A 13,912-nucleotide genomic window follows, 5' to 3' on the forward strand; every position below is an offset into this window, starting at 1 on the left:
TACAAAACACTTCTATAGAAATGATTGAAGACACAAAATCAATCAGTTCAGATTTTATTGACATTGTATCAATCATTTTTATTATCTCTAAAAAACGAAATCATATCATTTCTAACATAAAATTATTTAGGTCTATTTTGTGATTGTACAAGGGTTTAAATATATTCACTGTTTTTTTTTTTTACAAATAATTTGTTTTCATTTGTTACAAATTAACAAGTGTACAGAATATTAAGGAAATGCCTTGACTGTCTAATTTTCCAGGCTGAGTGTTCTGATTGTCAGGGAAGAGAACAATAACAGGCTAAGTTACATAAAATAGCAGTTACTGAAAAAGGAAAGACCCTCAGATTGTTATTGATAGAAAGACAAACATAACCTATTGTTAACCATTAATTATACACATTTTTTCATCACTCTTCTTCTACTGTAAAACATATATTAGGGGAAAGCAGATTAGAGTAAATGTATAGCAACAGTTTGCATTTATACAATATTGACTCCTAATGACAACAATAAGGAAAGTTGACGTAAAGGCCTAGAGGTAAAGATCCTACTCGCACAGAAACTGCATATTATCCAGACTTTAAAGGAGGTCGTGATGATATCAGGTCAACAGGCCCGTTCCTCCTAAATAGCTAGTACAGAGCTGACTTGTTCACTACTGGAAAAAGGTAAAGACACATTCTACAATAGCACATATCTCAATGTCACATTGACACTTACAAAAAAAGAATAACCATGAACATTATGAACAGTTCACTATCACACAGGTAAAAGTAGTTTTGGCCCTAAAATCAGATGTGCTGAGTCAGTGTATCAGACCGGTTCTCCCGAGCAGGACGGAGGAAACCCCGACCCACCAGTGCATCACACCCCCCAGGGCGGCGCCTGCCTTGGACCGATACACCACCCTGCCGTCCAGAGGCTGCGTAGGTCTGAAAATGTCCGTCATGGGCTGTCCCGTCCAGAATCGACACTGCTGAGTTATCGCATCCAGCTGCAGTGGGTAGGAAAATAAAACTTTTTTAGTCAAAGATAAAAATGTAAAACTGAAAGAAAATGACATGGATGTGTCTTAAAGTGAATCAATGGTTACTTTTCAAGGCATACATTTATTTTGCACACGTTTAAATTACTTTTTACCTAATCAAGTCTTTTTTATTTTGAAGAGTCACAGGGATTCAATAATAGAGTATCTGTTCAAGCTTTCTCAAAAACCAATCTAACAAAGTTCATGGGCCCTTCAATTAAATGTTTAATTTACTTGAATATTTGGAGCAACTCTTCTATCGTTATAAAGTAAATAAAGTCCTACCAGTAATTCTTCATGCTGAAACTGTTTAGCTTAAGTTGTTTTCAGCGTAAACGCAATATAGGCATTAGGCTTTTCACACTTTGTATATAAGATAAAGGGTTTATGTCTCTATTAGTAACATCCAACCAAAGGTGCAGTTTGCAATATATTTTGGGATGTAAATCTATTTACGAAACATTTTGTTATGTAGGAATTATTTACAGTCTCAGTAACAAGAGTCTTTAAATAATTGTTTTATTTTATGTCAAAATGTTTGAAGGTTCACATATTGAGGAAATACAACCAAGATCAATTATTGGTCATCAGGGTGTTGACTCTTAGCCTTTAATCTATAGTTTCTCACCTGGCGGCTGCTGATGGGCAGCGTCCTGTGGAACAGCGTCCAGGCTACGGCCTGCTCACATCCTGGAGTAGTCATGGAGCCCACATAGCGGTAGTAACTGAACAGGTAACGGTCTGACGGGATAATATCACTGAGCCTGAAGTTTGGGATCACTGTGCTGCTGCCTGAACACACAAATAAGTGTTTTAAAGAGGGTTAGTTTGGTAAAACACTTAAAATAACAATTTATTTATAAGGCTAAGTCCATTAATATGAAGAAAGCTCTTCACATTTGAGAAGTTCACTCATACCATTGTTTTTTACTCGGCCAAGAGAAGCTATTAATGAGTCCAGATGAGGATTATCATCTGGTGATTCCTGTGAGGAAGACGCCAACATTATGACACAAGCCAACATGGTGCTTTTAAATTTATATTAAGAGTGCAGAGTAACGCAGACCAAATAATGTATTATATTACCTCAAACAGGAAGGCAAGCAGGGCTATACCTGCCATGTCATGTTCGGCCTCTGCCAGAGAGCCGTACGGTTCCTTGATGTGGACGATGTGCAGCTGAAACCCAAAACACAGCTCAATGAGTTACAGTAGTGGAGAGCATGTTATTCTGTGCACTGTGTTAAACACACATTTGTTAAAATATCAGTATATTTTTGTGGGGAAAAGTATTAATAAAGGGTAGGTGCATTTTTCTCTACTCATTGACTGATACTGTAAATATGCACAGCTCATGTAAATCCTAAACAACTTGACCATGCTTTTCAGGTTCTTCTAAGTCTATTATTTCTACCAACATTGAAGACTTAATTAATGGTTGCATTTCCGGCATGTTTGTAAAATATTGACCCTCAATGGTCAGTGAGGAATGAAGCTGTTGGACCTATTAGACCCCTGTCACTTTAATATTTAAATAGCTTAACATGTAGGCTCTTGTGTGACGTACCTCCATGGGGAACTGCTCTCCATCAATGGTGTGCTCTGATCCGGGTCTCCCATTGCCTCCCCAGTGGAAGTGAAACTGGGCGGCTCGGTAGTGACCGGGCAGAGCTCCTCCAGTCAGACGGACCGACTGCGGCAGAGCAAAGTGAGCTACAGCCAAGAGAATACATTTGTTAAAATTAAATTGTGGGAGGTGTTAACAACTGGTAAATAATAGTCTGGAGGGAAAGACACCAATAAAGCAGGTTCCTAATCACCAGAGTGTCCTTTGTTTTCCACTGTGATGTTGATAGTGTTGGTGTGACCGATGAAGTTGAAGGGTGGCAGGGCGCTGTTGACGTGCACTTTAGTTGAGATGATGTTGATTGGGGATTGGCGAAGTCCTCCACAGCTGGGAAACTGAGCTGCCCATCGAATAGGATCTGAAAACAAACATCACATTTAGGCTTCAGTGCCTGATATTTCCCCCCAAAATGCTGAGAGAACAGGTCAGCCTGGGCTGAACACATGTTCTTCTTTCGCAAAGTACTTTAAAAACCCCATAATACACAATATAATTTCCCCTCCAGGTTTGATTTGATTTCTAGTACTGTTAACCCCACTGAGTATGAACACAAAGTCTGCTTAGGTAACCAAATGTTCAATTCTTTTTAGAATGTTCTAAAAGCAGGAGTGAAGCTTTCGTCTGGTTTATCTCTGCTGTCTGTCACAAGGCCAGAGGTGTGTGTGTTCTAAAGAATTGTGTCTTGTATATTGGGCAATTTATGGAACTGTATGCAAACATAATGTAATCACATCATTTAAATGATGGGGCATATGTTTGAGCTAACAGTTGCCTATACACATCCAGAAGACTTAATACAACCTTAACTATCATTGCAGTCTGTTTTCCTAAGAGCCTTTTCTTTTAAAACAGCTGCTTTCTGTGGTTGAAAATAAGACTATGAATATAAGCTAAAGCTGCATAAACTGCAGAGTTGGGTGATTATTCTCTGTTGATTCATCACTACGAGCGACCCCTTTCACATCCAAGTGATTCATTGTTATTGAGTACTAAAACATTCTAATTCATACAAAAATAGGTTTGGATCAATTTTTAACAAGAATGTGACGGATATGTTATTTTTTTGACCATTTGGGGGTTTTCTCTTGAAACATGTGACAGTCTTTTCATTTCTTACCTCTGCATGTGTCATCACAGGAGTACTGGCTCTGGTAACACCACTGAGCTGCAGAGAAAGCACTGCATTGAGTTCAGACACAGACTAACCGTATAGTAAAGGCTAGTCACTTCTCTCTTGTGCCAAACAATATGGCTTTCTCTGGTTAATACATGAGGCATTATTCTTCTCATTTCCACGGCCCATTAGCCACATTGTTTTCGTTCTCAGTCAGCTATCTCACCGGCTGATCTGCTAATGTGTTTGTGCTCTTTGAGAAGTCAGATCAGGTAAACACGTTCTCAGACACACACACACACACACACACACACACACACACACACACACACACACACACACACACACACACACACACACACACACACACACACACACACACATCTGTTTTAATTCTCACATTACTAATCATGTCCTACAGAGGCTTTTTTGTGTGCTCATCAGTTCTCTGATAGCAGTTATATTGACAAAACAAAACATCATCAGCACTGAAATTGATGATGTAAATCCATCACAGGTCACACTCAGTCAACAGCTGACGGTCAATGCGCTTTAACCAGAGGTTACATAAACACTGAAAATAATAACTAGGACTAAGGCATATTGGGTTGAAAAGGTTTAATGATTTCATGTTGCGACAATGCGCTAAACACAAACAAAAAAGAAACCAATTTTGTGTTGAATAGTTTATATTTCTCTCAATTTTTTTGTTGCACTGTTAAAAACAGATGATAACCAGTTTTAGAATATGCTGTACAAACATCAATGTTGTTTTCTCATTTGCCACTAAACAAATAGGTTTCTAAAAACTAGAAATGCTTTGTGACAAATCTAATCTCGGTATTAACTGTAATCACAGGACATGACCTCTGTGAGATTCTCATTTACAACAGTGTGCACATAGAAAGGCCAGCTGCAGTACATGCCTAAAGTGAAAAACATAAAAAAAGAACTACATTTAATTTGACGTTTTCATTGCTGAAGTTGGCATAAGGAAAACTGGATATAAATTGTTGATAAATTATAACTAAATAAATGACTGCCTTGTAATGTGTCTTTATTCCCCGCTGTAAGAAATAAGCTGATTTACTGATTGAAATTAAAACAGATACTGCAGGCCTGCATGCCAAGGCATTTACGCTTCAAAAATCACAAGTGGTGTTCATTTGTGAAGCATTAAACATGTCCATCCACCAGGTGCAGTCTCAGTGTTGTGCTGTGGTTGTGTATTGTGTTGCTGATGTGAATGTAACTCCAGTGTTTGACTCTGCGGTGGGAATGAAAGGCGCTATAGAGAACCATTTAGCTAATATAGGAACACAGATTAACCCCGCTGCTTCCCACAATGCAATTCTGTGAAAGGGGACAACAGTTCTCACCAACTGAGAACAATGCACAGGTGGAGGCTGGCTTTGCTCCGCCTGGCTCGAAATACACCAGTGCCAAATGGAGAAAAGTCATACCCTTTTATATCACCAGCTTCTTTTCTTTTCCTCATACATCATATTTTTCAGAGGTCTTTGTTTTACAAGTCACAAGTAACTAAGTCTTTGCACTTTAGTTTCAAGTCCTTATAGTTGACTTATTTTACGTCCAAAACAAGACATAATTAGGTCTTTTAAACTGAATGTTTGAAACCGATATATATATACTAGAAAAGACTCAGTTGTGTTAAGATCTAAGTCAAAGTGCAAGTTGTTTTTTAATTTTCTCAAATAATCTAAATTGTGTTTTCAGTCTGTTTTAGGACCAAGCCATGTGACCCGAGTCCTCACTTAATATATTCTCTAATAAAACTGCATTCTAGATAAACACATACAATAAATAAATCGTTTCTTACTATTTTTTAAGCCTTTTAAGTAACACAATCTAAGTTTTCAAAGAATAAATAACACAGTCATCATCTTACAAATGGAGACTTGAACTCCTAAGAACTAGAAACTTTTGGTGGCTAATGTTGGCTCATTTTACTAACTGCTATCGAAAAAAATACATTGTCTCACTTTTAAAATAAATCCATGCTTTCTTAAAACATCTTAAAAGTGGATTTTTTTCTTCGCTTATGCTGTTGTCAATTGAATGTTGTTGACTGCTTGAAAAAAAAAGAAGACATTCTGATCTTTATAGATGGAGGGTTATTTGATGAATTGAGAAACAAATCAAGTATATTGTTCCTGACAATAATCTCTCATCACTTGTTGAACGTCTCTCATTTGTGGCCGGTTCAAGCAAAACATATGTATTTTTCCCTTTTGTATTTGAACTGTCATAAAGAGATACAATGAACCACTGGTTGACATGGAACAAGCTAATATTTGAAGGAAATCAGTTAAAAATATGAATTTCTTTTCCTGCTTTTTAGAATGATCTCTTACCTGTGATTGAAAATCACTGCTTTGATTACGTAAGTTATTTTGCTGATTTTCATGTCAGAGCATTCTATGTGTATGTGTGTGTGTTTGCATCCTACCTGTGCACTGAGAGAAGAGAGAAAGTAGAGTCAGGAGATAGACAGAAAAATCCATGATCAGCACAGAGACCTGAGAAGATCTTAACAGACTAATTTCAACTGCTTTCACATACCGACAATGAGCTGCACTTGAGGGAGGGAGGGAGATTTAATGAAAAAGGGTGTGTGTGTGTGTGTGTGTGTGAGGAAAGAGAGGGAAAAAATGTCTCTCTGAGAAAGTTGTCAGGTGTGAGAACGAGGAAAGAGAGGCCCCTCTGTGGCCAAAGCAGACACGTTATTTCCAGATAGCTTCTTGCTTGTTAAACTGAAATTTAAGATTAGACCTTCCGAACATTTTGTCTACAAGACATATGTATAAAAAGTTATATAAAGTATTTTCTGGTTCCAGAGAGGTACCATTAAGTCTCTTGAGTTGTCACTTAAGGCAAATCTGGTTCAAAGAAAAATGTGACTGTGTGGCGCAGAGAGACTAACTGATTACTCCTGCTCCTCATCTTTGCTTTGGATTGGTTGGGAGGGATATTTAATATCTCGGTATAGTGCATGCTTAAACAAAGTCAACGTTAGTTTATTCAGCAACACCTGGTTTCCTACAAATCAACCCTTACTTTCCTGATGTGATAAAGCCCTTTTCTTCTGATTACCAGGCTAATATATTGCATGCTAGCTCAAATGGCTTTAAATACAATATTATAATGGTACTTTATGAAAATAAAGTCATGTCACAAACGGTTACATGTAGAAATATATGTATTTGATTATTCATCCAATATAAAGATACATGCAATTACTCAATTAAGTATTTAAAAAATCCCTTAAAATGTTACTTATGTGCTAAAAAAAAACAGAGACATTCAGAACATCAAGTTGTTTAAAATGTAACAAACAATTTACACATTTAAATTTGTTACAGGCATATGGTGTTTTTAGAAAAAAGACATAAAGGCATCCTTCATATAATTGTGTTAGATTATTTCAGGTGTTAGTCAACTACAGGAAGTCTGGACAAATGCTCTGCATCTCTGCTTTCACTGTGAGGAAAACAAACCTTCACTGGACAGAAGTACCTTCAGGCTGAATGCTTAGTTAATGGATCATCTATCATTGAAATGGAGAGGACACAACGTGAACTGTAGGTAACTCCTACACGTTAAAAACAGCTTCATTATTCAGCAATATCGACTTACTTAATTTTCTCGGCCCTTAAGTAAAACATTCTTTGTTCTGATTCTGCCTGTGTGTATAACTGTAATTGTTCACATTTGAAAGCATTCATTAGCCAAATCACAGCATTTCTATTTTACATTTAAAAGCATTCATTAGTTGAATCACAGCATTATATTGTACGTTCAAAAGTTTAAATGATTTTTTAAAAGTACTTAAGTGTGCATTCATGGAAATAAATAATTACCTTCATTAAATTAAGATGCTTGCTACAGTGAGCTACGTGACACTGGATAACACAACACCCTGAACCTGAGACAGCAGTCTGATTTGATTGGTTCAGAGTCTCCTTGATGAAATGGTTTGAAATGCACGTTGCTCTTCTCTTTAAAAGGCACACTTGTTGTCTGGAAAGGAATGGGAGGTCTTCAAAGGAGATAATGCTGTTGGAAAAGGAATAACATTCTTTATAATACATGTATTAACACTGCTTGCAAATCAAGTTGAGATGTTTTCCAACTATACAGGGCATTTCAAGTTTAGTTAAAAAGTATCAAAAACACTTACATTTTTTTACAGAAGTTGTGTAATTGTATAAAAAGGTAATAACTGCAATCCACCGTAAAATATATTTTCATGCATATATCCATTCAACACATACAACACGGGAACAAAAATAATTCTGCATTAATTGACTGCTGTAACACAGTTTTTGTTTATTTACACAACTATATCCTACGTTATGTAATCAGTGACATCAGTGTTTGGAGGGCTGTAAAGTCCATTTTTTATTGATTTGTAAATGTAACTTCAAGGTCTTGGCATAAGCGACAGAAACAGAATATAGTAAGTACATGATAAACACAGTTTCCCAGTTCTTTTGAACTTTTTAACACTTACAGTTCATGCTTGAATATAGTTATCTATCTGTAGGAGCCATTTTATGGGTGTTGTTGGTGTGTCAGTTTATTTAAGTTATATGTATAGTGCAATATTATTTATGAACACTGGGTGGCGGGGTTTAGCTGCACCGGGTGTATATAAAGAGGTCATAGGTGACAGGAGAGGGAGGGACACAGAAGGAAGAGAGCATACCGATTCCACCAGCCCGGCAGATGCTCATCACAACAATTAGAACTGTACAATTAACCCTGGTATGTAAAGCTGAATAAAACCTCATTATAAACTACTCGGAAACTCATCTGTTTGTGTCTGCGTCTGGATCACTCTTCAGCCCTTCTGTGAAAGTAACGGCAAAAATATATAGGACATAGGAAAGTAAATTGCCATTACATTAAGTGGAATCGTACTCTCGGAGTAAAACTGGACAATAAGAATCACTTCACCAATGGATTAAGGATTGTTTTCACCGGAAACAAACAATTGGATCATTGCACAATCGACGTGAATTTAGAGACCGAAGCCTCCACAGTCACATGCATTCCGGGGGCCAGAGCGGGCGACGTTGAGGCGCATCTTAAACTGCTGGCTAAAGATAAACGTAAATACAGTAGGATTGTTATTCACGTCGGTGGTAATGATGTTCGTTTACGCCAATCAGAATGCACAAAACTTAATGTGGAGTCGGTGTGTAGTTATGCTAAAACAATGTCGGACACCGTAATCTTCTCTGGTCCCCTCCCCAATCTGATCAATGATGACATGTATAGCCGCATGTCATCATTTCAGCGCTGGTTGTCTTGGTGGTGCCCAGCAAACAATGTGGGCTTCGTAAATAATTGGACAGCCTTCTGGGGAAAACCTGGTCTGATTAAGAGAGACGGCATTCACCCTACTTTGAAAGGTGCAGATCTCATTTCGGCAAACATTTCAGGGCTTTGTGGACGTAATCCATGACAAACTGGAGTTGAGACCAGGAGGCAGAGTCGCAGTCTTACACGCTTCTCTGCGCTCTCTCCTAGGCAGTCACCCATAGGAATCCCGAACCCAATAAAATACCTAATATTAGCAGTGTGTGTGTCTGCCCAAGGACAATTTAAGGTAAAACCTAATAGAGGTGTCATACATAATAACCTAATAAAAGTAAATGTAACAACTACTACAGTGCAACAAAACAGGAAGATTAAATGTGGTCTCTTAAACATAAGATCTCTAGCATCTAAAGCAATATTGGTAAATGATTTAATATCAGATTATAATATTGATATATGCTGTCTCACTGAAACTTGGTTGAGACATGAAGAATATGTCAGCATAAATGAGGCCACTCCACCCAGCCATGTCAACACTCATATTGCTCGAGGCACGGGCCGAGGAGGTGGAGTTGCAGCAATCTTTGACTCAAGTTTACTTATCAATACTAAACCAAAATGTAATTATACCTCTTTTGAAAGCCTCGTTTTTAGTCTTACGCATCCGACCTGGAAAACTTTGCAGCCAATCTTATTTGTTACAGTGTATCGTGCACCAGGTCCTTATTCAGAATTCTTATCAGAATTCTCTGAGTTTTTATCAACTTTGGTTCTTAAAACAAACAAAGTAATTATCGTAGGTGACTTTAATATTCATGTTGACGATGATAAAAATAGCCTTACTGTTGCATTTAACTCTATATTAGATTCTGTTGGTTTCTGTCAGAGTGTAAATAAACCAACCCACTGCTATAATCACACTCTCGACCTTGTTCTGACTTATGGTATTGAAATTGAGCAACTATTAGTCGAACCGCATAATCCTGCTTTATCCGACCATTTCTTAGTAACTTTTGAAGTACTGTTACTAGACTACAATGCATTAGTCAAAAGCTCTTGCAGCAGAAACCTATCTGTTGGTGCTATAGCCACATTTAAGGAAGCGATCCCACCAATACTTAACTCGATAGCATGTCTGCATGTAGGGGAGGAAACTTATACAAAATGTACACCACCCCAAATTGATCATGTTGTTGATAGTGCTATAGATGCGCTGCGAATAAAATTAGACTCTGTTGCTCCTTTGAAAAAGAAGAAAATAAAACAACATAGATTAGCTCCATGGCATAATGCCGAAACCCGCAAAATAAAGCAAAAGTCTAGACAACTTGAAAGGATATGGCGTTCCACTAAACTTGAAGAATCTCGTTTAATTTGGCATATTACTCTCAATGAATATAAGAAAGCACTGCGTAAAGCGAGAGCAGCCTACTACTCTTCATTAATAGATGAGAATAAGAATAATGCAAGATTTCTTTTCAGCACTGTAGCCAGGCTGACAGAGAGCCACAGCTCCATTGAGCCTTCTATTCCCTTAGCACTCAGTAGTAATGATTTTATGTGCTTTTTTAACGATAAAATTGTTACTCTTAGAAACAAAATTAATGACCTCTTGCCTTCGACCAGTATAGTGTTATCAACAGCTCCCGTAATCGTAAGTTCTAATATTACACTAGATAGTAAACTAGAATGCTTTTCAGCCATTAACCTTGAACAATTACATTCAATGATTCTCTCTTCTAAACCATCAACGTGCATGTTAGACCCAATTCCAACTAAGCTGTTGAAGGAAGTTTTTCCATTAATTAGCACTTCTTTATTAAATATTATGAATATGTCTTTATTATCAGGCTATGTTCCACAATCATTCAAAGTAGCAGTGATAAAACCGCTTCTTAAAAAGCACAACCTCGATCCAGAGGTTTTAGCCAACTATAGACCTATTTCTAATCTTCCGTTCCTCTCAAAAATTCTTGAGAAAGCGGTCGCAAAACAGTTGTGTGATTACTTAAAAAACAATGATTTATTTGAAGATTTTCAGTCTGGCTTTAGAACACATCATAGCACAGAGACAGCTCTGGTTAAAGTCACAAATGATATTCTAATAGCCTCAGACAAGGGACTTGTCTCTATTCTTGTTTTGCTCGATCTTAGTGCTGCATTTGATACTATCGACCATGATATCCTATTGCAAAGACTAGAGCACTTAGTTGGCATACAGGGAACTGCTTTAGGCTGGTTTAGGTCCTATCTATCTGAACGCTCTCAGTTTGTACGTGTTAACGATGAATCTTCCACGCAAACCAAAGTTAGCCATGGAGTGCCACAGGGCTCAGTGCTCGGACCTATTTTGTTCACATTATATATGCTTCCGTTAGGCAATATTATAAGGAATCATTCTGTAAACTTTCATTGTTATGCGGATGATACTCAACTATATTTATCAATCAAGCCTGATGAAATTAATCATCTAAATAAAATTCAAGACTGTCTTAAGGACTTAAAAACGTGGATGACCTTAAACTTTTTGATGTTAAACACGACCAAAACTGAAGTTATTGTACTTGGCCCGAAGAATCTACGAAACAAATTATCTAAAGACATACTAACTATGGATGGCATTAATTTGGCCTCCAGTGAGACTGTAAGGAATCTTGGTGTTATATTTGATCAGGATTTATCCTTTAACGCCCACATAAAATCAATTTCAAGGACCGCCTACTTCCATCTACGTAACATTGCAAAAATCAGGCATATCTTGCCTCAAAACGATGCAGAGAAACTAGTCCATGCATTTGTTACTTCTAGGCTGGATTATTGTAACTCTTTATTATCAGGGAGTACTAAGAAGTCAATCAAGTCGCTTCAGCTGATTCAAAATGCTGCGGCTCGTGTACTAACCAGAGTTAGGAAAAGGGACCACATGACTCCTGTTCTGGCTGCCTTACACTGGCTCCCTATAGAACACAGGATAGAATTTAAAATTCTTCTTCTCGCCTACAAAGCCCTTAATGGGCAGGCGCCATCTTACCTTAAAGAACTCATTATACCCTACTGTCCTACTAGGGCATTGCGTTCCAAGAATGCAGGGTTGTTGGTTGTTCCTAGAATCTTTAAAAGTACAATGGGAGCCAGAGCCTTTTCTTATCAAGCTCCACATTTGTGGAATCAGCTTCCAGTTTGTGTTCGGGCGGCAGACACCCTATCCGTTTTTAAGAGTGCGCTTAAGACCTTCCTTTTTGATAAAGCTTATAGTTAGGGCTGATTAGATTCAGCCCCTAGTTTTGCTGATATAGGCTTAGTTTGTCGGGGGACATCTTACTTCTTCCTTCTCTCTGTCTATACCCGTGTACACTCATGTTCCGATTAACCCAGCTTCCCCAAATGTCTTTCTTTTGGTGTCTATATACGCTGGGATCCGGAGTCATGGATGATCCTGCGGTCCTGTGTCCTGGATCGCGAGCGCTGGATCTTGAGTCGTGGCTGTGGTCCTGGATCATAGGTCCTGGATGGATATCCTCGTGGATTCATCTTCCTATTATACACACATGCATTTCCAAACATTTGGACTACCTATGTTGCAAATGTATTATCTTTTCAATTTACACACGGCATCTATTGCACGTCTGTCCGTCCTGGGAGAGGGATCCCTCCTCTGTTGCTCTCCCTGAGGTTTCTCCCATTTTTCCCTTTAAACTGGGTTTTCTTTGGAAGTTTTTCCTTGTACGATGTGAGGGTCTAAGGACAGAGGGTGTCGTATTGTCATACTGATATTCTGTACACACTGTGAAGACCACTGAGACAAATGTAACATTTGTGATATTGGGCTATATAAATAAACATTGATTGATTGATTGATCGACATCGTCATCACGGATCAGCTGCACACGCCACAATCAGCTGGAGATTGTTCCCACCTGCGCTCACCGGAGAGGCTGAGAGCCAAGATTGGGAAAGCGGCCAGGTATGTGCACTGTGCAGCAGGATAAGAGGATTGTATTGGAGATATTAAGCTGTATTGGACAATGGCTTAGTAAATGGATGTAATGCTGCAACGATGTCAGCTGTTTGCAGGGGCAGATCTACCGGGGTGGCATGGGGTGGCAACTGCCACCCTAAACAATAGCCTTGCCACCCCAGCTGCCACCCCAGTTTGCATCTTTGTTTTGAAAGAAAAGTTGTGGCTCATCGGACATTTATGAGAGAAAGTCTCTAATGTCCGAGTGCAAGTGAATGCAGCACAAGATGCACGTCATGTAACCCCTCCCCCGGTCCTGGCGCGAGAGTGGAAATATGATTGGTGGCGAATTCACTTGAACGGGGGACGGCGCAAAACGAGAAGCCTTTCGTTCGGACCCAAGCACTGAAGGAATGAGGTAGTTGCGGTCTACAATGACAGAGAAGAGAATGTCAAGTTTGGCTGTACTCAGCATTGAATCAAAACGCATTACAGCTGTTGATCTTAATAAGTTTGTGAGGCGTTTTGCTGAACAAAATAGTAATCGCCGCATTCAGCTGTAATAGACATGCCAACTTGATGTTCTGCTCACGGATGACTCGATGAGAATAACAAACTGTTAAGATGATGACCTTGTATGCGTGTATATATTTTTTTCTTTGTGGGGGTCTGCCCCCAAAAAACAGTTTTAAGTCCTGAGAAAGTAAAATAAGACTGTGTAAAACTACACTGCCCAGCTAACAGAAAGTAACCACTTTGATGTAACTAGGCCAGTAGGTAAGGACCTTCCACTGGATAATAACTGCAGCGATGTTTTAGCTGAATACACGTTTT

General features: G+C 38.5%; 2 protein-coding genes across 3 annotated transcripts in view; both read right to left on the reverse strand.

The window, feature by feature from the left end:
* Positions 1 to 55: 55 nt before the first annotated feature.
* Positions 56 to 7,011, reverse strand: ca4c (carbonic anhydrase IV c). The gene is made up of 8 exons (XM_034099939.2): positions 6,245 to 7,011; positions 3,778 to 3,825; positions 2,854 to 3,018; positions 2,601 to 2,746; positions 2,120 to 2,212; positions 1,952 to 2,018; positions 1,662 to 1,825; positions 56 to 1,000 (listed from the first exon to the last, which is right to left on the reverse strand). Exons 1-8 carry the CDS (start codon positions 6,297 to 6,299, stop codon positions 812 to 814), a joined length of 927 nt encoding a protein of 308 aa, XP_033955830.1. The 5' UTR covers positions 6,300 to 7,011; the 3' UTR covers positions 56 to 811.
* A 90-nt stretch (positions 7,012 to 7,101) lies between these two features.
* The window catches only part of aldh3a2b (aldehyde dehydrogenase 3 family, member A2b), a 39,349-nt gene continuing 32,538 nt past the window's right edge, over positions 7,102 to 13,912 (reverse strand). For both annotated transcript variants that reach the window (XM_034099938.1, XM_034099937.1), the window contains one exon: positions 7,102 to 7,851. In XM_034099938.1, the coding sequence (XP_033955829.1) occupies positions 7,837 to 7,851 (15 nt within the window). In that variant the 3' untranslated portion in view covers positions 7,102 to 7,836. The remainder of the gene's footprint in view (positions 7,852 to 13,912) is intronic.

This window comes from Pseudochaenichthys georgianus, chromosome 14 (genome assembly GCF_902827115.2).
Source record: "Pseudochaenichthys georgianus chromosome 14, fPseGeo1.2, whole genome shotgun sequence".
Lineage (NCBI taxonomy): Eukaryota > Metazoa > Chordata > Actinopteri > Perciformes > Channichthyidae > Pseudochaenichthys > Pseudochaenichthys georgianus.

Coding starts and splice junctions, on each gene's coding strand:
- ca4c (XM_034099939.2), bottom strand. CDS start 6,299: ATGGATTTTTCTGTCTATCTCCTGACTCTACTTTCTCTCTTCTCTCAG. Junction 2,747..2,853: donor GGAAAACAAAGGACACTCTG/GTGATTAGGAAC, acceptor TCTTGGCTGTAG/CTCACTTTGCTCTGCCGCAG. Junction 2,213..2,600: donor GAGAGCAGTTCCCCATGGAG/GTACGTCACACA, acceptor TTTGGGTTTCAG/CTGCACATCGTCCACATCAA.